A 24,620-nucleotide genomic window follows, 5' to 3' on the forward strand; every position below is an offset into this window, starting at 1 on the left:
CGACGCCATTGACAGCATGAACGTATCACGGCTTGCCGGCTTGTTCGGCCTCCTCCCGGCCACGGCGTGGAGATCAGCAAGTAAGGCGCCTGGCCCCGGGGCCAGTATAGCGGGCTGGGTCGCAAAGGCGCGGGCGCCGAGAGCAGCGTTTCTCACGGTGTAAGCCGAGGTGTGTCCCTGACTTTAGAAGGCTCTGGGGGGCCGAGCCCGTGGCGCACTCGGTAGAGTGCTGCGCTGGGAGCGCGGCAACGCTCCCGCCGCGGGTTCGGATCCTATATAAGAACGACCAGTGCACTCACTGGCTGAGTGCCGGTCACGGAAAAACTACAAAAAAAAAAAAAAAAAAAAAAAAAAAAGAAGGCTCTGGGGCTGCCGAGCTTCTCTTCCGCTCGACCACTCGCGCCGTGGCCCTGGGCAGGCCCCTGCACCGCCCCGGATCTCAGGGGTGGGATTAGAGCAGAAGGTCGCCAAGACCCTTTCAGCCCAGATGTCCGCCAAGTAGGGCCGCAAACGTTCCGGGATGTTTAAGGGGTGCTCGCTGGGCGCCCTGCACTTTGATGTCCCTGAAAAAAATGGAAAAGAAAGCGCTTTGGGAATAAGGGTCACTCATTTACTTATCTGTTTGCATCAAAAAAGATTGTGGCAGTTTAATTATTTATCAAAAAATATTGGAAATGTGCAGAAGTGGGGCGAAAGCAAATGGGGGTATAATAAAAATTAGACTAAGCCAGGAATTTGTTAGTACAGAAAAAGCATACATGCTTTTCATAAAAACCAAAAAAAATTTAACCATTTTTGTTGGAAATCTTTCTCACTATATTAGAGTATCAACCCACAGAGTATGCTAAACACAAAATTTGTCAATTAAAAAAATACATTGTAAAAATTTTTTTGAAGTGCTATATCTTTTAGTAATGTTATCTAATTCTCTTATTATTTTATTTTTCAATTTTCTGTGGGTTTTTCTTTTTTTAAACATGGAAATGGTGCATCTCACATAATTTTAATTTATGACATCCTGGAGAAGTTACATGTGTAAGTTGAGAACAGAATTATTGTCCTCATAGTAAATGGCCTTAGATTTCTATGCAGTTTGTTTTGCTTTCTATAATCATTTTCCCCAAACACAAACATGTTACTTGTTAATTGTAAAAAATTTTAATGGCCCAGAAATGAATGATGCAGGAAAGTGAAAGTCCCACATTATCTAAACCCCAAAGTAATAACTTTAAAATTTTGTGTTCATTCAACATCACTTTTTCTCTAGTTTTAAACAATTATGAAGTATTTGATACCAAAATATATATATAGCCTACGTGTGAATTATGAAGCAAAAGCCAAAGCCTATGAACCCATTCTCCAATTGAATAAATAGACTATTTCCATTGCCAAGGAACTCCCTGTGTACTGCTTTTTTGATACAATTGTGTAACTTCGTATGTTTTTGATCTTTATAGAACTGGTTTCATACAGTTTGCGTTTATTTTATCTGCTTTTTTTCAACTAACACTATGTTTTGAGATTGATCCATACTGATGTGTGAAGGTGTAGTTACGCAGTTGTGTGATAAACGATACATTTTTCATTTTCCTTCTAAATGGACATTTGGATAATTCTGGAAACACAAGGATTGGCTGCTATACATTCTGTGTAAATTACCGCTACTCTTGTGCAAGGAGGGGAATTCCTGAAATGTGCTATAGGCCTGTACAATTTTACAATATGATGCCAAGTTGTAAAGGCATTTCCATTCCTACTGGCAATTTACACTTCTTCCAGCAATATGTTAGCATTCCCGGTGCTCCATATACTTGCCAACATTTGATTTTGTCTGAAATTTTAATTTTTGGCTGCCACCAGGGTGTTGAAATGATATCTCACTGTGATTTTGCTTTTCTCTGAGTAGAGAAGTTAAACATCTTTGCAATATTAGCTTTTTTGGTGAAATATCTCATTTTCTTAATGAACTATTTGTCTTGTTTATATTCTTTACATATGTCTGGACACTAAACATTTTTTTAGCAATGTGTCAAATATCTGTGGCCTGTTTTTATCACTTTTATGGTGTCTTTTTTAAAAAAAGTTATACAACAGGAGCAGAACAGCATAATGGGCCTGCATATACAATCAATATGAAAGATATCTTTTAATGAACAGCTATTTATCATTTTATTGTATTTTCATCTTGATCCTTTTGTTTATTGCTAGTGCCGTGTGGTCTTGTCTAAGAAAGCCTCTCCTACCATAAAGTCATATAGTCTCCTATATTTTCTTCTCAAAGATTTATAGTTTTGCTCTTCACATTTAAACCTTTATTCTACCAGGCATTGATTTTCATGTATGGTGTGAGGTGGGAAACCCATTTCATTTTTTTCCATGTTAATCATCAGTTGTCCTACGTACATGTATTTATAGGCACTTTGCCCCACTTACGTAATGCCGGTTGCCATAAATCAAGTTTACATATCCATATGTGCTTGGGCTTATTTGTCGGCTCTCTTTTCAGTTCCATTGATCTATTTGTCTATTCCTGTGCTGATACCACCTGTCTTAGTAAACATACCTTTGTAATAAATCTTGATATCTGGTAGGATAAGCCCCTTCCCTCTTGTTTTTCAGAAATGCGTTGGCTGTTCTTGGCTATCTGTTTCCATAAAAGTTTAGCATTAAAATCTTAAAAAAATAAAAAGTCCTGTTAGGATTTCATTAATACTGCTTGATGTCGTTTTAAGTTACCATTTTCTGATTGATGCTTATGTATAGAAATACAGTTAACTTATTTATTGATACGGTATACAGTAACATAGCTAAATTACTTTATTAATTTAAATAATTTATTTGCAGATTTGGGGGGCAGTTGCTAGATAGACACTTATGTTATCTGCAAATAGAGACAATCTAGTTTCTCCCTTTCCAATCCTTGTATCTTTTTCTTTTCTCTTGTTTTTCTGTACGTGCTTGGATTTTCAGTACCATGTTGACTAAAAGTGGTGATAGCAGGCATACTAAGTATGCACCCATTTGTATTTCCTCATTAAGATGTGATATTAGCTGTAGATATGCCCTTTTCAGGTTAAGGAAGTCCCCTTCTATCCCTCTAAGGGTTTGGGGGGTTTCTGTTTATGTTATTGTTTTTTTAAGACAACAAATCTTGAAACTTACTGAATTCATTTTTCTTCATCTTTTTGGGATGACTATATTATTTTTCTTTTTAAAAAATTTTATTTATTAATATGGAAATGTATTATGAACTCTTGAAAACAAAAATCTGATTTTTTTAGGTTTTTTAGATAGATAACTATCATTTAGAAAATTCAAAACTGTCAGAAGAGATGCAGAAAAGAAAGTAAGGAAAAAAACTTAGATCATAGTGAGAAAATAGTTTTCAGCTTGAGTTCAAACTCCCGTAACAAAATTTGTCAAAGAAAGTGAATGATACTTTTTTAACAAGTTAAACAATATGTATAAAGATTATTTTACCCTAAAAGAGCTATGTAAAGTTAGCGTTCAATTAAAATATTTACATCAATGATGCTTTGTAGACTACTTAATAGTTTGGGGTTTTTTTGTTTTGTTTTTTGATTCTTTAAAAAGATCAACAAAATTTGCAAACCTTTATCTAGACTAACCAAGAGAAAAAGAGAGAAGACAGAAATTACTAAAATCAGAAATACAGCAGGGGCATGGTAGAGCAGTTGCTTCTGTTACGTTGGAGTGGGCTTTGAGGAGGGAGAGAGATGTCCTTTTCTTTTTCTGGTCTCCACTGGTGACCTTTCTTGTGTCACTACAGTCAGGTGTCTGGCAGGTCACCTGCATGGTAGCTGTGGTTACTGCTGTCGTGTCAAGCTGCCATGGCTGTAGTGGGCCACCTGCAAGGAGGTGATGTTTCCGTGTGCTCCTTGCCAGTTTCCCAGAGGGGGATGCTGCCCTTGGCTCCTGCCTAGGACCCAGGCGTGCTGTTTCTTACCTGCATCCGGGCAGAGGGGACTGCCCTCGGCTCCTGCCTAAACCCCAGGCAGTTTCTAGTGGTGAATTACTCTTGCATTTCTAGAAAATATTCAAACTGATCGTGGTGATTATATTTTTTAAATATAATATTAGATTTGGTATGCTAAATTTTGTTTAGAAATTAGCCTGTAATTTTCCTCTCTTACACTTTTCCTCTTCTGGTTTTAAAAGTAAGGTTATTCTAGGCTCATACATTCAATTCCATAGTTTACTCACCCTTTTCCTTTCTTAGGTTTTGTTAAGACTGGAATTATCCCTCCCTTGCATGTTTTTTGCAACTTGCCTGCAAAACTATCTACACCTGCCCCTTTCTTTGAAGGAAGATTTTAAATTACTGGTTTAATTTCTGTAATGATTGTCATAGAATTTATCAGGTTTTCTTTTTCTTAAGTCAGTTTTAGTAACTTAACTTTTTCTAGGAAAGTGTTCATTTTGTATAGTTTCAATATATGGGCGTAACGGTCCTGGGTGTTTTTAAATCTCTGCCTTGAGTTTCTGCCCTCCATATAATTATATACTCTCTTTTTCTCGTGTTATTTGTCTTGCTTTTTCTTGTTTTTTTTCATATTAGCTTTACCAAAGGCTTCCCAGTTGTTTTTGTCTTTTTAGAGAACCAACTTTTGGTTTTGTTGATCCTCTTTGCTAATTGTAAATTATGCAGAGGATACAAAATTTGTTAGACATGAGAAATAAGTTCAAGAGATCCGTTAGTTGTAGGACATACTGACTATAGTTGGTAACAATGTATTGTATACTTGAAAATTGCTGAGAGTAGATTTTAAGTGTTCTCACCACAAATAAATGGTAAGTATGTGAGGTAATGCATATGTTAATGAGATTGATTTAGCTGTTCTACATTGTAGACATTTCAAAACACCATGTTGTAAACGATAAGTATATACAATATTTATTTCTCAATTTGACAAAAACAAGAATATATTGTAAAAGGTTTTTAAATTATAAATTGTTGTATCTTTTAGTTATGTTATTTAATTCTCTTATTATTTTATTTTTCAGTCTTCTGTGGGTTCTTTTTCTGTGGAAATGGCGCATCTCACAAACAGCATATGGCTGGATTTGGGGTTGGTTTTTTTGTTTTGTTTTGTTTTTGCAGTCTGACAGTCTATACCTTTTAGCTGGAGAGTTCTGTCTGTTTACCCTTATTAAAATTACTGATATAAGTGGTTTTATTTCTATCATCTTATTTTTTGCACCTTCTAACTGTCCTGCTTTGTTTCAACTAAATGTTTTCTTCTTCCAGTTTTTTCCCTCTGCTGGTTTGTTAGATAGTTTTTCTTTTCTTTTATTCGTTACCATTGAAATTCAAATGAGTACTTAAGCAGTCTAAAGTTAGTTCATATCTTTAACCCCCCTCTGGAACAGTACCAAGCTTAAGAATGCTTTGAGTTCACTCACCTCCACCTCCATTGTCCAATCTCTTGGGGTGAGAGAGAGAGAGTGTGTGTGTTGGAGTGGGATTGTGGTTTTGATAAACCTACAAACCAAATGTTATTATTACTGTTTTGTACAGTCAATGTATAAAAGCATTTTATTTTCTCTCTATTTCTTCTTATCTCACTTTTCTTTTGGGATCGCTTTCTTGAAGTACATTGTCTAGAAGTTCCTTTGGTGAGAATCTTGATTGGTAAAGTTATCTGTGTCATCTTAAATCTGAAAATGTCTTCATTTCTCTCTTGTTCTCGGAAGGTGGTTTCAATGAGTTTATCTTTTTCTCATTTCTTCCATTATAGCTATGTGAAAGCCAGCTGTCAGTCTGAATTTTGTTCTTTTATACGTTATCTTTTATCTGGCTGTTTCCTTTAATGTTGGGGTTCTCATTTTACTTTGCGTCTAGGTATGATTTTTTTTTTTTTTTTTTTTTAGTTCTGTTTGCCGTTCTTTCTGCTTCCTAAATCAGAAGATACCTGTCTTTTGTGCTTCTCTTGGTCTTTCCATTCTCTCTCTTTGGAACTGTGATTAAACAAACATTTGTTAGACTATCTCATTTTACCGTCTATTTGTTTTAACGTCTCTTTCGTTATTTTCCTCTGTCCCTATGCATTGTTTTATATAACTTCTTCGAACTTTATGCCAGATCACAAATTGTCTTTTCAGTTGTATTTATTCTGCTATTTAACCTTTTCATTGAGCTTCAAATTTAAGTCATTATATTTCTAAATGTCTTTTTTTTTAACTTGGTGTAGTCATTTTTCATACTGTCTTATCACTTATTTTTGGCCTTTTTATTTCTTTAATTTTATTGGTTATTTTATATTCTGAGTTGAATATATGAAATCTTCATGGTTTGGTCACTGCTCTCTTTGTTGATTCTGCTGGCTCTTGTTTTGTTGGCTTGTTTTCTGGAATGTTTTACTGAGATTCTCTCTGTGGGACTTCGTGAGATATGGGTTGAGAGAGTATCTCTTCTCAGAGGATTTGCTTCTGCTTCTGCTGTGCATCGGGGAGCACTTTAGACTTGGGTGCACTTTATAGTAAGATGCTCCCCTTGGAGGTTTTTGAGCCATACAGATAATGTGTAATCAGACCCAAGCACAGGTGTGGTCAGCCAATGGCTTCAGAAATCTCAGAAGGGCTTCTTTTTTTTCACATCTTCACTCTGAACTCAACCACCATTGAGATGGACAGCATTCCTTCCTTAACTGGAGGTTTCCTTCTTCTTCCTTGCTCTTTGGACCAGTAGCATGTGCATCAACCTGGAGCTTATTAAAAATGCAGAATCTCAAGTCCTACCCAGAACTACTCAGAATCTGCAGTTTTCAAAAATTCCACAGGTGATTTGTGTGCACATTTTAAATCTTCCAGTTCACTTTCTTTTCTCTGTGTGTGAGCTTCCCTAAGTCCTGGCCTCTAATAGGCTTTCTGTTTTGCTCAGGCTTAAGAAAACTGCTGTCCTAAAAGCTCCATACCCCCAGCTGTAGGCAAGAAAGACACAGGATATGTAGCAGTTTCAGTTTGTTTGTTTACCTCATCGGACTTTTTTAGCCTATCATTATTTACTTTCTTAAAGGTTCTTTCTGTGGTTTAGAAGGTTATTTTAAAATAATTTTTGGCCTTTTTAAACGTTTTATAGCTGTAGGGTTTGGGCATCTTTAACTTATCAAATTGACGAAACAGAAGTTCTGAATTGCTTGTTGTTGTGTGTGTGTATATATTTTAATGGTGATTTACTATTTTTCCTTTGCTTTTAAAATTATTTCTTTTTTTAGAAGGTCATCTTCTTGCCTGTAATGTATGTGTAAACAATTCTAAGTAGGCTTCAGATAGGGCCAGACCACCACTTGAAGTAGAAGACATGGACTTTATGGTGGTTCCTTATATTCTTGAAAGATGGTTTTGGCTTTAAGTTTGTCAGTTATTTCCCATATAGTTGAGGTGGTCAGAAGTCTGCTGATAGCCCAAATTTAATACGAACATTAATATGGTTACTACTGCTCAGCCCCTACTATTCAATGGGCAGGATCAATGAGAGTGGCTCTTGGGCTCACCTTCACTTGTCCGCTAATCCTCATCTCCTAGACCCTTCTTACTTGTTGTCTGCCCTTGAAGCTCCTTGTACGTGCCTCACTGCCATCTCCCCTTCAGGCCGATCTGCATGGACTTGTTTCCAAAGCTGTAAAGCTTCTGGGTGCCAGGGAGCACAGTGTCCCTAATCTTATCTTGCATTGCGCAGAAACAAGGGGCATTCTCTTCCCCCATATTCTGTCATACTGTTATCTGACTACAAAAATAGTTCTGCTTATGGTTCTAATTGTCTCAGGGTCCCTTGAGAAAACTGGTCTTTCAGCTCTTCCTTGTAAACCCTCTTTCTACAGATAGGGTTCTTTTAGAAGTACACAAGCCCAGACTGAGGAACCAGTTTCTTACACTTTTCTGTTCTCTCTTTCCTCAAGGTACACTCACTTTCTTGTTCTTCATCAAAAATCATTATGCAGATGGACTTCTGCACCCTGCACTTAGTCTCAGGTTATTGAGGCACCCACTCAGTGTGTGACATATACAGATATGCACATTACTTCATTTCTTTTAAGTATTTGAATACATATATATGTTTATATTATGTGTGTATATATATTTTTAAAGCATGGGGTAGGGTTATGTATTGGTGGCTAGAATATGAATAAAATGTATTTAATGAAACAACATTCTAGTTATATGTAATTCTTTCAAGAACTTCCAGATAATTCTACAAAAAAAAAATAGATACTATTTGTCACTATACTAAACATGAATTGCCTTGTTTAAATCTATTCAGTAACCTTGTGAGATAGGTACTATTAGTTTCAGTTTAGAGGGCAAGTAACAGAAAGGGTAGCTTGACTGAGGTCAAACAACTAGTGAGTAGTCATACTAGTTTTCTAGTGCTACTGTAACAAACTACTAACGTTAGTATAGTTACAAACTTAGTGGCTTAAAACATTTTACAGTTCTGGAGGTCAGAAGTCTGAAATGAGTCTCCCTGAGCTGAAATCACAGTGTTAGCAGTGCTGTGTTCCTTCTGGAGCCTGTAGGGAAAATTCATTTTCTTCCATTTTCCAGCTTCTAGAGGCTGCCTCCATTCCTTGACTCATCGCCTGCTTCCTTCATCCTCAAAGCCTGCAAAATCGGATGAAGTCTGTCTCACACTGCCGTCTCCCTGGCTCTCTCTTCCCTTCGTAAGGACCCTTATGATGATCACATTGACCCACTCAGATAATCCAGAATAATCTCTCTAGTTTAAGGTCATCTGATTAGGAAACTGAATTCCATCCGCTACCAAAATTCTCCTTCACCATGTAACCTAACCTATTCACAGCTTCTGGATATTGGTTTCTGATCATCTTGGGGGCCGTTATTCTGCCTGCCACAGTGGTGTAGCTGGAACGGGGACTCAAATCTATCTTCCTTTAGGAAGGTGAAAACCCCCAATGCTATGGTCATTTTTTTAGAGTGGTTTTGCCCTTATTGAACATTATCTCAACAAGGGGTTGGATCATTTTCGTAGTACTGAAAGTTTAACTTTCTCTTTACAGCCTAGAGAGAAAGTGATCTCACACATCGCAGATGCCCAATATATTTTTAAATTTTTAGTTGACAGGAGAAGAGCACCGTGATTAGGATTTAAATATAAGAATATAGTTCCTTGTGACTTCTAGAGATTTAAATGTTAAATATTATCATTGAAAAGTTCATACTACTTGGTTACTCTTAATGCCTCAACTCCTGGTATTTCGTCATTGCTTCAGATAAGAATCAATGTTGTATATAAGTTTCTACAATTTTGGTAATGGTTAACTAACTTATTTCATAGCTTTTCTTTTTAAACTGGTAACATTGGTTGTCTTTAAGGAAGGGGAATGGCTGTCTAGAAGATAGGGGCAGAGGGAAGAGTTTTTACTATATGTCCTTTTTTACCTTTTGAACTGTGGTAAATATGAATGTATAAGGTAAAAACAAATATGTAAAATTATTAAATTTTTAAAGTAGAATAAATGTACAACTCTTATTTTTCTGCTATCTCCACTCTGCTAGGATCACCCCTTCTGTGTCATTCTTTGAAGAAAACAAGTTATTCTCAAGAAGGAAAGTCTGAACCTGTCAAACAATCCCTTAAGAAGCCAAAGTTTCCAGAAGGTCGTTTTGATGCACCAGAGGATTCCCATTTAGAGAAAGAACCACTGAAAAGTGAGTATAATAAAGCTCTGCTCTTAATTTTTGAAGCATCAAAGAAGGAATTTTAATTATTGAGAAAATAAATGAAAGAAAAGAAATGTTATTACTTATAATTCTTTATTAACAATATTAAAACATATTTCAACAGTGAGTAAAATTACTATATTGACTATCAACATATATGGGGTTTTAAAAAAAAAGGTTTTCAAGCCCCTGACAGTTATATGATTGTTTGATTGTTTTATTTGTTATACCTCATTATTCACATGAAAAAATATGTAAGTTGAAACCTTCTTTGATACAAATAACAGAAACCTACTTGAGCAAACTTAAGCAGAAGTTACGGTAGATTGTTATTAGGGTACAGGGTAAAGGCAACGCATCCAACAGCACTGATGCTATTGGGTCTCAGAAAAAGAAAACCCTGGGTGGGACTAAACACGGTGTGGAAGAAAGGATAGTCTCTCTTCTCTTGTCTCTGGTCACTTCTCTTCATTGTTTTCCTTCTCCAGACTAGCTTCTTAGTCACTGGGAAGAAAGTAGCTGCTCCTGGCAGCTCTTCGGTTCACAAGACTAGCCAGTCTGAGACTAGAATTTCTTCTTACTTCTAATTCTGAATTCCCTAAGAAGAAAGCTCTTTGGTGAAGCTTGGATCAGGTATTCACAGCTGAATTAATCAGAGTGGCCTGTGGGATGGGTCACACATGAAGGCAGTGTTTCTCACTGTAACCACATGGTTAGAGAGAGAGAGAAGGGGACGTTTTGAGAATAAAGAGATTTGGTAACAGACTAACGTTATTTTATATTCAGCATATACAAAATTTGGCTCATGCCTTGAAGATCTGTTTTTAAAGTACTACTTTATTTTCATTCTGTACCCTTTTATATCTTTTAATTGTGGAACATGGGCAAGTATTAGCTATTCAAAAAATAAAAAATCAAACAGCATAAATATAAGCATACACTCCGAGTCTTTGGCAAGAAGCTGTATTGAAATGAGTGTTAACCCATCTATGCAGTGAAGCATTCTAGGCAAGAAGATATTAGTAGAGGGTCTGGAACTTTTTCTATAATATAAAAGACGTTATTGTTTGCTCATTCAGTTAGATATTTCAATTTATAGCACTTTACCAAGCTCAATCTAATAATCAGATGAATCAGCCATGGTGATGGAGACTGTTAAAAAGTTGTCATAATATAAAGGCAAAATTTTTTTCAACGGTTTTAGCTAAACAGAAAAATCTGAGGGGAAGTATGTTCTTAAAATATTACACAGATGAAATTAAGAATCTTGAGGAAGGGAGTGTATCCTGTAGTACCCAGGTAGGCCCAGTGTAATTAGAGAGAAGCAAGAGAGTCAGAGACAGACTGGAAGATGCTACACTGCTGCCTTTGAAGATGGAGGAAGGAGCCACAAGCCAAGGGATGTGGGCAGCCTCTAGAAGGTGGGAAAGGCAAGGAAACAGATTTTCCCCTAGAGCCTCCATAAGGAGCACAGCTCTGCTGACACCTTGATTTTATCCCAGTGAGACCCATGTCAGGTTTCTGACCTTCAGAACTGTAAGATAATTAATTTGTGTCATTTTAACCAAAAATGAAAAAAAAAAAAACAATCCCACAAGAAGTGTGATGAAAAACACATACTGTTTTTCCCCTACTCTCAAGCCACAGCCAACACAGATCAGCACAGAAGACTTCTGCGACCAAATGTGTGGGCTTTTTCCCCCACACACCAAGCTGTTCTCCAGCAGACACCAGCTGGGTGCCTTCCAACTCAACTCTGACACCATCTACCTGTAGATAGCATTAGATCCCACAGGTTGAGGACTCAGTCCCCAAGACCGCCCCCCCAGCCCACCCCACCTCTTTTATGTGCTAATCACAAGCCCCAGGCTGTTTTACCTGTGCTTCTGACTAATTGGCTATAAATCAGGGGTCCCACGACCTTCACCTTTGCTTCAATTATTTTGCTAGAGTGGCTCACAAAACTCAGGGAAACACTTATTTACATTTACCAGTTTATTATAAAAGATATTACAAAAGATACAGATGAGGAGATGCACAGGGTGAGGTATGAGGAGAGGGGCGCAGAGCTCCCATGGCCTCCCCAGGAATCTTCACGTGTTCAGCTCTTTGAAAGCTCCCTGAATACTGTCCTTTTAGATTTTTATTGAAGCTTCATTACATAGGCATGATTGAAACACTGACAACCTTGTAGAAATATGATTGGACAAAAAGGGTATGATCTGATAATACTAATAAACTGAGTGGAGAAACCTAGCAAGGCCTTTTTGTTCAAATTCTTCTTGGCCTCTGTGCAACATTCCTTGCTCCTGGGTATGGTGCAGGACCCTTCTGAAACTCTTTATGGCTAGCTCCAAGACAGAAAGGCAGGGGAAAACTAGAGTTCTGCCTTGGAGTATCAAGACCCATAGACAAAAACATGCACACACACACACACACACACACACACACACACACACACACACGTACTTCACAAAGTTTGTGGAAAGATTTGTATTATCTTTTAATTACATTTTTCCATGAACTTTTTGAAGTACCTTCATATATGTATCATAATATCACAAGAATAAAGCAGTAAGTCCAGAAATAAACTCTCATATATGTGGCCGATTGATTTTCAACAAGGGTGCCAAAACCATTCAATGGGAAAAGAACAGTCTTTTCAATAAATGGTTCTGGGAAAACTGGATATACACATGCTAAAGATTGAAGTTGGACCGTGCTGTAGTTTGGATATGATTCACCCCTACCAAAATGCTTTTTGAAATTTGATCCCCAATGTGGCAGTGTTGGGAAGTGGGGCCTAGTGGGAGGTGTTGGGTCACAGGGGTGTATCCGTCATGAAAAGATTAATGCCCTTGCTCAGTGGTGAGTGACTCTCATTTTATTAGTTCCCTTGAGAGCTGGTTGTCAGAGCCTGGCACCTCCCCCTCTCCACCTTGCTTCCTCTCTTGCCATGTGATCTCCTTGCACACACCAGCTCCCCCTTCGGCTTTCTGCCAAGAGTGGAAGCAGCCTGAGGCCTTCATCAGAGGCAGCTGCCCCAGAACTGTGAGCCAAGTAAACCTCTTTTCTTTATAAGTTACCCAGTCTCAGGTATTCTATTATACCAACACTAAATGGACTAATACAGACTTTTTACCTTACCATATACAAAAATTAACTCAAAATATATCAAAGAACTAAACTTAAGAACTAAAGCTATAAAACTCTTAGAAGAAAACATTGGGGGAAATCTTCATGACGTTGGGTTTGGTAATGATTTTATGGCTATCACACCAAAAGCACAGTCAACAAAAAAAAGATAAATTGGACTTCATCAAAATTAAGAACTTTTTATTTTGTGTCAAAGGACAATAGCAAGAAAGTGAAAAGACAATCTACAGAATGGAAGAAAATATTTGCAAATCATGTATCTGATGGGGAATTAATATCCAGAATATACAGAGAACTTCTGTAACTCAACAACAGCAACAAAAAAACAATTCAAAAGTGGTCAAAGGACTTGAGTAGACATTTCTCCAAAAAAGATATACAAATGACAAACAAGCACATGAAAACATGCTTACCATCATTAATCATTAGGGAAATGGAAGTCAAAACTGAATAGAGACAGAAAGTAGAGTAGAGGTTATCAGGGGCTGGAGAGAGGGAAAAGGGGGAAGTTCTTCTTTAATGGGTACAGAGTTCGTATTGGGTAGATGAAAAATTTGGGGTATAGATAGTGGGGATGGTTACACAAAATTGTGAATGTATTTAATACCACCAAATTATACACTTACAAATGGTTAAAATTATTGATAATATGAGATATATATATATATATATATATATATATATTACACACAATAAAAAAAAGGAAATCAGCACATTGCAAAAGCTAATCATCTATTTGACATGATAGTTGGCATTCATCTTAATTTCTGAATTACTTAAATTCTTTATGTTGAACTTACCATTTCTTAGAAACTGTTTTTTTGTTTGTTTGTTTGTTTGTTTTGTTTTGGCAGACATCACCAAATCCAGCAGATGCTTTTAAATCCTCATTTTATTTGAACAATCCACAACCTTTGGCAGTGTTAACTGCTGCTTCTGGACATCTCCTGTCTTGGTTTCTGTTATGCTTTCTCCAGTTTCTCATCCTATTTCTTCAGCCATTTCTTTCTGCGCCCCTTTATAAGTTCTTCTGCCTCTGCCCCATACCTAAATGTGGGTATTTGCCAGGCCTCTGTCCTTAGCCCTCTAAGCCTTCCTAGGGAGATCACATGTCTTCCTAAGATGATTTTAAATATCCCATATGTGTTGGTGATTCACACATTTTCACCTCTAGTCACATTTCTCTCCTGAGCTTCACTCTCCTAACACGTCACTTCCTGAACATGTTTCTTTGCATACTCCAAACATCTCAAAATTAATATTTCTAAAACTAAACTTATCCTGTACCCATTCTTTCCACTTATGTTCACTACTTCCACTAGCCTGATCACATATCCTCCTTTTCCTTCTGGATTCCTGGTCTACCACATCTGCCAAGTTACCCAGGCCTAAAATCTCAGGATAATTCTTCACTCCTGCCTCTCCCTGTGTCTCCTGTATCCAATCACTAACCAAGTCCTGTTGAGACTACCTTCTTAACATCTCTTAAATCCATCCCTTCTTAATCATTCTACCAGTAAAGCCCAAATTCAAGCTATCTGTAGCCCTGTTGGTCTCACAAGTCTCTCTGCTTCCTTGTTTTCTTCCTTCTAGTCTTGTCTCCCTGCTTCTAGTACATACTTCATTCTAAGAAAAATGTATAAGTTGTTCCCTTGCAGAAGCAGGTTTCATTATTAAGATGATAAAGATGTTTGTAGCTAGGCATCCTGTTTTATATAAAGATGAATAAGAAAGGAAGATGAGATACATAAATAACTATGAGAAGAAAATCATGGGGTAACTAGTATGAGAGATACACAAAAAATATCAGAGAAACGTGGACAAAAGAGTTAATATTTGAGCTGGGCTTTAAATGAAAATCTTGTTAAGTAGATAAGGTGTGGTGGGGAAATGTTTCAAAAAAAGAAAGGTAAGGTCAAAGAGAAAGAAGCTGCAGAACATGACACATGTAAGACACAGCTAATGGTAGAGGAGAGGCTTTTGAATGTTCTCGCCACAAAGAAATGATAAATGCATGAGGTGATGGATACACCATCTACCCTGACCAGATCATTATACAATATATGTAATGTATCAAAACTTCAGATTGTGCCCCATAAATATGTACAATTAAAATGTGTCAAATTGTTAAAGAAATTAAAAACACAGTTAATGGGCCTCTGGCATCAGCATAAAGTATATATAGTAGATTAATAGAATATAAGGCTAGAAAGATAGTCCAGCTGAAATCTGGGAGTGCCTGAACTGCCAGGTTACAGCATAAAGGCTTTATGCAGGGGCAGTGAGGAAAGCACTAAACGTATTTTGGACCAAGATTGTTTTAAATCGGCTTTACTAAAGTATAATCTATATATAATAAAATTACCTATTTTGAGTATATAGTTCAGAGAGTTTTAACAAATGTTTACAGTTATGTAAGCAACACTGAGTATAAAACAGTTCCATCCCCTGAAGAGTTATCTGTGCCTCTTGGCAGTCAATCCCATTCCCACTTCCTCCTGGCAGCCATCGATTTGTCCTCTATCACTATAATTTTGCTTTTTTTAGAAATTTATATAAATGAAATCATACAGTATGTAGTATTTTATGTCTGACTTCTTCTACTTATCATGATGTGGAGAAGGAGTTCTGTTTTAGAAAGATTGATTCAGCCTTCTGAGGAGGGTGGGCTGGAGCTACGAGAGTCAGAGAACAGAGAGATGAGTTAGAAAACTATTGCGTCAGTCTAGAATGGGGCATTGAGAGCACAAACCAGGCTGGTGGTGGTGAGAATAAAAAGTTCCAGAAAACTGTACGCTATAGTAAGGGCAAAAATTAAGTTAAACAAACATGTAGAAGAAGAGAGATGGAAGAATAGGAGGTTGTGGTCAGAAAGAAGAGAGCTCAAATGTGTAGGATTTGGAGAAGGAACATATTCAAGAGATAATAAAGGCCAAGTGAATGGCAGAAGTGGAGACGTAGATCACTAGGAAAGAGGACTGGGGACCTCTGTGGCCTCAATGTGTGATGATTCATTAATGTGCATGTTGATATTATTAAGTATGATGGGGAGAGAAAAATGAAAATATGAACCAGATATTGGTCCCATCCAAGAAGATAGAAGAGTCTTTGAATTTATCACAAGACTGGAGGGAAGCATTGGACAAGTGAACTGTGTGGAATTCAAAAAAGGAAAGGCCATAGAGGTTAAGGACACAGCAAAAAGGGGCCATCTGCAAGCCAGAAGAAGAGCCCTCACCAGAACCTGACCATGCTGGCATCCTAATTTCAGACTTCTAGCCCCCAGAACTGTGAGAAATAAATTGTCGTTGTTTAAGCCACCCAGCCCTGGGTATTTTGCTATGGCGGCCCTAGCTCACTAAGACCCCTGATAAGCCCCAGAGATATGGGAGAAAGAAGAACTTCCATTAGAGAGGCTTTCAGAGGGAGTCAGAGAGAGGGAAGAGCCAGCTTGCAGTTAAAGCATGGAATTCTGTAGAAAACAGAACAATGATGAGCGAGGGGGAGAGGTTATTCACAATGAAGCAAGAAAAAAGAATGAATAAATATTTTAAAATTTTCAAGGTAAATTATGTATCCTCTTTCTTTTGCCTGGGAAGAGACTACGTGATTTTGGCAATGATCTTTCAGTTTTCTAAAGAGACACAGTTTAAGAATTAAGGTTCTTTTTTCTTTCTTTCTTTCTTTCTTTCCTTCCTTCCTTCTTTCTTTCTTTCTTTCTTTATTCTTTTTTTTTTTTTTTTACATTCTAAGATATTGTGGAGCAGTTGGGGGGAAGGAGAGGGGAAAGGGAAGGGGATAGGGTGGGAGGAGGAAGAAAGGGGGGCATGGCCAAGGCCCGTGGCACCCCCCTCATTCCGGCAGGGGAGCCCAGGGGGCTTCCGGTGACAGCTTGGTCTTGGGTGGGTTGGACATGGACTTCAGAGGGACATGGCTGAGGCTCTCGGCTGCTCCCCCGCCCCTGACCCTGGTTCATTAACCTGAAGGTTCTTTCTAATAGTTGGTTCCTCTCCTGTTCTTTCCATATACAGAGCAGTCCCGTGTGTGGGCTGACAGCAAGACGGCAGCCAGAATGTCTGAATGCAAACTCAGTTTCACCACTGAGTAGCCGTGTGGCATCGAGCAACTTTCTTTACTCTTTATGTCTCATTTTCCCCATCCATAAAATGGGGACAATGATTGTTCTTGCCGCATAGGATTATTATGAAGACTAAACGAGTTAATATATATAAAGTGCTCAGGATTCAGCCTGAATCATGATGGGGATTCCTATTATGAACACATTATATTAAGAACAATAATTGCTTTATGTCCATAAATGGCAATACTAACTAACCAGTTGCTGAAGCCAAAACCCTATGATGAGGGGTAATAATACCCATAGCTGAAGTTAATCAGCATTCTTATGTACCTGGTACTATACTAGACCTTTATATGCATTACTCTGTGTAATTCTCAACACAGTAAGGCAGGTATGATTGTTTCCCCATTTTACTGGTAAGAAAACTGAGGCATTGAGTCGCAGTGACTGCTTCAAAGTAATCTTGTTTCAAAGCCTTTCAAGTTTTGTGCATTTGCACTTCGTGTTTTCTGCACCCCTTTCCTTCTGTTTGGATCCAGCAGCTCATACAAAGCTGCTTCCCAGATTGGGGGCTGAAAGCACTCCCAGAATTCTATTACTAATGTTGGTAGGAAAGTTGATTGAATATGAAATTGTATCCTAAAGTAATTTCTCAAACTCACGAAGAAGAACCACATTTACTGTTCACTTAAGGATCACATAGTTACCTGGTCAGTAATTTCTGGCTGATTATGCAACCCTGTGTTCAAAATTGATCATAATGCTTTTCTTGTCTCTATTCACTTCTTTGTTTATATCTTCTGTCTTTCCTTAGAATTTCCAGATGATGTTAATCCAGTTACCAAAGAAAAAGGTGGACCCAGGGGCCCAGAACCTACCCGATATGGAGACTGGGAACGAAAAGGACGCTGTATTGATTTTTAAGTCACATCTTCTTTAATTTCAGTATTGTTTTCTGAGTATTTATATCTGAATTAACTTAGTTTTGATTATTTTCTTTCTTTGTATCCTTTAAGTCATCTAATTTCTATAACATGTTTAAAAATATGTATGATGGCTTTGGAAGAAAATATGCTGCTATAAATTAGGAAAGGAAAAATAGATTAGCACATATTAACTTTAACTCAAATGTATTGAGGTATGTAAATGGTGATTAGAGCTGCAAACCTTTACTTCATCATTTTTCAGCTTAAATTAATCAGCTGCTTGTAAAATGCACATGTAAATAAAATTATTTTTTTTAAAATGATCGTGTTAACATGTTCTAGGTAATAGTGGCTTTTTAAATGTGAGTTAAATAATGCATTACAGTTTGAGGCCTCAGTAATGACAGAAAATCTTTAACTTGGAGTCAGAATACTTGGGTTCACTACTTAATTACCTATGTGACCTTGGGTAAGTTATTTTAAGGTCTCTGTGCTTCAGTGGTTCTACCTCCAGGGAAGTTGAGAAGATTAAATGAATAAATACATGTGTGTTACTCAGGTTTCTTCAGGGAAACAGAACCAATAGGAGAGAGAGAGAGAGATTGATTTATTATGAGGAATTGGTTCACACAATTCTGGAGGCTAAGAAGTCTGCAAGCTGGAGACCCAGGGAAGCTGATAATTTAGCTGAGTCTAGGCCTGAGAACCAGGGGAGCCAATGATGTAAATCCAATTCGAGGGCAAGAGAAGATAAGATATGTCCCAGCTCAAGCTACTGCAGGAAAAAAAAGGTGAATCCCTCCTTCCTCCACCTTTTGTCCTGTTCAGGCCCTCAATGGATTGAATGATACCCAACCACATTGGGGCAATCCACTGAGTCCATCAATTCAAATCTTAATCTCATCCAGAAACACCCTCCTTGGCACATCCAGAAACAATCTTTAGTCTGGGTACCCCAAGGCTTACTCAAACTGACACATAAAATTAAACATCATAACATGTAAGCCACTTACTTGTAGCAGTTCATAGCACATACCTCTTGGTTAGCTGTCCTTAAGTCATGAATATATTTTTCCAGATCTCTAGGCTTCCTGGGGGAAAGATGAAATAAACTAAAATCTGAAATACTTGAGTTGAAATTAAAAATATGAAAACATGAAAAATAGTGATTATTTGCATGAATGAACTGAACTGAAATACATATTAGTTTGTGAAACATAAAATTCAAGTATAGATGGCAGATATGAGAGAAGCAGGTAATGGAATGGGACAGCTTAGTCAGTTTTGATGACTAAAGCTCCTGCCCTGTGGTCTTTTCATAACTGGGTCAGGAAAAGTCAAGTTCAGTTTACAGATCTAGAATGAAGGAAGGACAGGAACTGTTGGGCTCCCCTAAGACATCCTTTGCTGGATGTCCTCTGGCCTTACTCAGTTGCAGAGGCTGGGCCTTCAGCCCCCAGGCTACACTTGAATTACTTAGAAAGAAAAGGTTTGCAGAGCCTGTAGAAGACAATGCAGTGGGCTGATAATTGTGTGATATGCATTATAAGTGCAATATTATTTGAGAAGATTGTAGGACTTAAGAGAGTAAACTTTTATAAAGTATTTAGTGTATAATTAGGGCTAGTCATTCAGTCTTTATATCATTGTTTCTCTTAGTCAATATCTGTTCTAGTTGCAGTTACTGTGTATGCTGCTAAGTAGTAACCACACTTTAAAAAAATTATAATTTAGTCAACCTCCAATTAGCCCAAATTAATGAAGGCTATTACTAAGTTAACATTCCAAAAACATTATGTTAAATTATTTTTACTGTATAGTTTTGCTTGTGTTCTATGCTAATTATCATGATATATGATAGTGTATATCTTTCAAAAGCTAATATAAAATACATAACAACCAAAGTATTGTATTAAGAAAATAAAATCCTTAATCTCTGTTAATAGTAATATGTTTTATGACACTTTTCAAAAATATAGGTAAAATTTGGTGGCATGAAAATATGTAAGGTCTTTATATCCATCAAACATTAACAAAAAAACTTGAAGACTATCAGTTTGGTACTTACATAAGATGGTGTGGTGAGTATGCATATGCATCACTGAGATCTCCTGGGGAAAGCAGAATTGATTGGGAACCCCAGCTGCCACCCCATGGGATCCACCGTGTCTCTGCTGTTCCCAGCCAATGAATCAGTATGGCCGGGCTACTAATGCTGGCTCAAGGACCTACCATTAGCCTGCCCAGAATTTTCTTAGGATTATGCTGCTGTCTAAGATTCTTCTTACCCAATCCTTTCCTTCGTTCTCACTTCACAGGTATCACACGGTGCCTCCTCCTCCCCTTTCTAATTTGTCGACATCCCCAATCAGTCTCTTTCAGACTTAATTTGTCTTACCATTTGTTTCTTAGAGAGCCCAATTAACATGGATAATTTAAAAAGAACAACTTATAGACAGGTTTTCAGAAATTGTCACACAAAGCTTGCAACTTTTTTTAGTATAATCATAGTTTAAAGAATTTAATTTTACATTGTTTGGGTTATTTCTGGGAAATTATGGGTTGTCTTCTACATATTAGGTGTTTTGGTTGAATTGAATTATGCCCATTACTTTAATGTCAGTTGCTGGGGTCTACCATGAGTCAAAATATATTACCTATATTAAACTTGTAAGAGCAAGTCTAAAGTCTTATTCTGCTAGTAAATAACAAATGTTCATTGGATAAATAGAATAGTTGGTGCATGCAATATAAATGTGTAAAATACATAAAATGTAATATAGCAGTATAAAAAGATTTAAATAATCTTCAAAACATATTAAATATCTGTTTATTCCTGTTCATTTGAAGAGCACTTCCATGGAGATTAGGCATTTGAGCCTGTAATTTACTTTTTTGCCTTTTACATAGTCTTGGTTGATGAATATGAAGATTATGTAATAATTAATTACTTATGAAAGTTAACTAAAATTCTGTAACATCCTATATTCTTTTAAAACAAAGTTTAGATATATTTAGGCCCTGTATTTCTAACTTAATTTTAGCAAGTGGAATCTCGTCTGAAGCCTTGAAATCACAATTACTCCTAATTAGCTGTTGCTAGTAAAAAAGGAATCATGGACAGATTGAGAAGGGAGTTTGTTGTTGATGCAGGTGTGAGAAGGAGATAAAAATCAAACAAAAGAACTTTTATAAGCAACTTATAATAGTGGAAGGTGAAAACATGCACAAGGAAAAAACCAGGAAAGTGTTTTTGCAGAGCTTGTCTTTAAGTAGCCCATTTGGAAAAATTCAAATTTATAAACTGAGATGTTGTAGACTGTGGACTGTGAGCATTATCTAAAAACATTGTATATTCCTTAGCACAGGAGATCACTGTATTTAAATTGGCTCTCCAACTTTAACAATATACAAAATTTGAATTTTTTGTTTGCCAGAGCGCTTCATATTTTGTCTCACCCCCAAATCAGTGACTTAGCTAGATTCCTTATTTTTAAAAACGATTACACAGATTTTGTTTTAATAGTTATCTTCTCATTTTCATTGTGCTGCTGAGAAATATCAGGACTTCTGAGTGGGTTGTCCTATATCAAATCTCAACCCTTAATTATGTGAGTCACAGCCCTCTATCATTGTCTATACCTACACCAGGCAAAACAATCCAAATCTTTTTATATCACAGTTTTATATAGGTTAATGCTGACTAGAATGCTCACTGCCTTTCTCTACCAACACATATTGCTTCTCTAGTCCTACAATCCTTTGTGGAATAAGGCTAGTTATCAGTTAGATAACTGAAATACCTTTCTCTACTTCAAAAAAGAAAAAAAAATTATCCCTCATGCCGTACATTTAATGCTTTTCCAGCTAATTAATCCCAACTGTGATGTTTAATTTTGTGTGTAAACTTGACTAAGTTAAGGGATGCCCAAATAGCTGGTAGAACATGATTTCTGGGTGTGTCTCTGAGGGTGTTTCAGGAATAGATTAGCCTTTGAATCAGTAGACTGAGTAAAGAAGATCCAACCTGACCAGTGTAGGTGGGCATCATCCAATCTGTTGAGGGTCTGGATAGAACAAAAGGTGGAGGAAGGGTGAATTCACTTTTTCTGCTGGAGCTGGGCCACCTGTTTTCTCCTGCCCTCAGACATCAGTTCCAGGTTCTCAGGCCTTTGGACTCTTGGTCTTGTACCAGCAGTACCCCCAGCTTCTCAGGCCTTCAGACTCAGAAAGAACTGTAGCACCATCTTCTCTGACTCTCCAGTTTGCAGACTTCTTATTGTAGGACTTCTCGGTGTCCCTAATCAAGTGAGCCAACTCCCATAATAAATCCCCTCTCATATATCTATATCTATCCTATTGGTTCTGTTTCTCCGGAGCACACTGGTCATCCTTGGTTATTCTATCACTGCATCAACTCCTTGTCCCTATTATAGATGCCATGGCTGGCATACAGAGAACACTGCCCTTCTGCACATCTATACCGAGGTGACTTGGCCTTTGTCCTCTATTCCAATTTTAGGGGAAGATTTTGCATTCTGTAGGAGTTAGAATGCCAGAAACTACATTCCTAGTGAAGGTCTGTGTCCAAATAAAGTTGTGTCAATCAAATGCACTTGCTGCCATTTGAAAGGGGGGTGAGGCAGGGCCATCTTCCTGCTGCTAGCTTCTAGGGGTGGCTGGTGCAGCGGTGGAGGCTTTGGATTTGCCTGCAGCAGCACTCCAGTGTCTAGACACTAGCCTTCTGGGTCAAGAGGCAGTTGCAGTAGTTTCATTGAGGTATGATGAAAAAAAGCTGGCTCCACACATATATGTAGTTGGAAAAGGTTGGACAATACACCAAAAGTTAAGCCAAAAGTTATAAAGTTTTTATAAATAACTTTTGTTTTCTTCTTTACACTTTCTGCTTTCTAAGTTTTTCTCAGTGAGCCCATATTGCTTCTTAAAATAACCAACTTTTTAAAAAGTAATATTTTCATTTATTTTAAGAAATAGAGCTTCTAAGAAAAAGCAGCAATTCCTTCCCAGCCAGTTCACCCCTAGAGGCAACCACCGACAAATATTCTGGTTGATTCTTCTGGTATTTACCTTCATATTTCTAAATACTGTGCATACATTGTTATCTTTGGATTTATCACTTTTAGCAATTATCTACTGAGTCCTGTTAATGAGTTGTAGATTTAGCTCTCTAATACTACTATCCTCTGCCTACTCTCTCTCCCTGTCCATACAGGTAAGTCACAATTAAAATTAATAGTCAATGTTTTAAAAATTATTATGATTGTGTGCTATTTGTTAACTTCTGAGCCAGTTAATATACTGTAGTTACATATCTTTTCTTGTACAAAGTTTTGTTTTTTGTAGAGTTAACAACTTAATAATTATCTTGTTTTTTTAAACATTTTATTTATATTTTTTTGTGGGGTACAGCGTGTTGTTGCAATACATGCGTGTGCTGCACATGATTCACTTAGGGTAGAAGGCAGAGGTTTGTACCCACCAGTCCTCCCCTTCTCCTCCCTCCCCCCTCCACCCCTCCCAGCCTCTGGTAACCATTATTCTCTCTACTTCTGTGAGAACCACTTTTTTGTTGTTTTAATTTGTTTTGCTTGTATGTTTATTTGTCTTTTTTTTTATTTGCATAGTTTTCTGTGTATCTGTTGACAGTGTTTCTAGACTCTCTGTTTTTGGCGGCTGGCCGGTACAGGAACCCTTGGACCTTGGTGTTACAAGGTGGCACTCTAACCAGTGTTTTCTAAATTTTCTAACATTTGTCAGATGTTACAAATAATTTTTCTAATGCTCAAGCTTATTAAATAACATTGTTTTCATTCTGCCCTCCTCCCCAAATATCGCCCTCCCACACACTTTTTTTTTTTTTTTTTTAAAGATGACCGGTAAGAGGATCTTAACCCTTGACTTGGTGTTGTCAGCACCACACTCTCCCAAGTGAGCTAACCGGCCATCCCTATATAGGGATCCGAACCCGTGGCCTTGGTGTCATCAGCACCACACTCTCCCAAGTGAGCCACAGGCCGGCCCTTCCCACACACTTCTAACCTTTCATACTGTCTGGACTGGTTGTTCTCTGGGTGCTGCTCAGCTGTGACCTGGAACTTCCCTTTCCTGCACCATTGTGTTGAGTCTTCTGTTTCCTGGGCCCCATGTATTCTTCTTTTTTGGTTTATGTCCTCTTCCCTGTAAAGCATGCCCTTCAGTAGTTTCCTAAAATGAGATGCATGGGAGTAAAGTTTTTGTTTTTGTTTTTTTCCTTCCAGCCCTTGCTGTCTGAAAATATTTTAATTTTATTCTCATACCTGACTAGATAGAGAATTCTCCACCACACTTGATTGACAATATTAGCTGTATTGAATTCTAAATAGAAAATTAATTACCCACAAAATTTGTATCACATTGCTTCACTATTTTATAGCATCCAGTGACCTGTTGGAAAACTTGTTTTTTGTTGGGTTTTTTTTTTTTTCCTATGTGACATTTTGTGTGTGTGTGTGCTTTCTATGTGACATTTTTTCTCTTCTCTGGAAGCTTTTTGATGTTCTCTTCATCCCTGATAGTTTGCAATTTCATGATGACTTGGAATCAGTTTTGGTGGGCGTCTTTAGTCTGGTAATGTATCCTGTGATTTTGCTAAATAGTCTTGTATTGATTCTCTGGTAGTTTCCACTCTTCTTTTCTCTTTCTATTTTTCTAGCACTCCTGTTAGTCAGCTGAGGTGGGGATTGCCATGTGGGTAG

At 37.5% G+C, this 24,620-nt stretch overlaps 1 protein-coding gene across 1 annotated transcript; it reads left to right on the plus strand.

Annotated features, from left to right (window-relative positions):
- Nucleotides 1-18,185, plus strand: SDHAF4 (succinate dehydrogenase complex assembly factor 4). Its single transcript, XM_063098421.1, has 3 exons — nt 1-80; nt 9,538-9,690; nt 17,754-18,185. The coding sequence occupies exons 1-3, from the start codon at nt 17-19 to the stop codon at nt 17,861-17,863; spliced, it is 327 nt and encodes a 108-aa protein (XP_062954491.1). The 5' UTR covers nt 1-16; the 3' UTR covers nt 17,864-18,185.
- The last annotated feature ends 6,435 nt before the right edge of the window (nt 18,186-24,620 follow it).

Source organism: Cynocephalus volans, chromosome 5 (genome assembly GCF_027409185.1).
Source record: "Cynocephalus volans isolate mCynVol1 chromosome 5, mCynVol1.pri, whole genome shotgun sequence".
Lineage (NCBI taxonomy): Eukaryota > Metazoa > Chordata > Mammalia > Dermoptera > Cynocephalidae > Cynocephalus > Cynocephalus volans.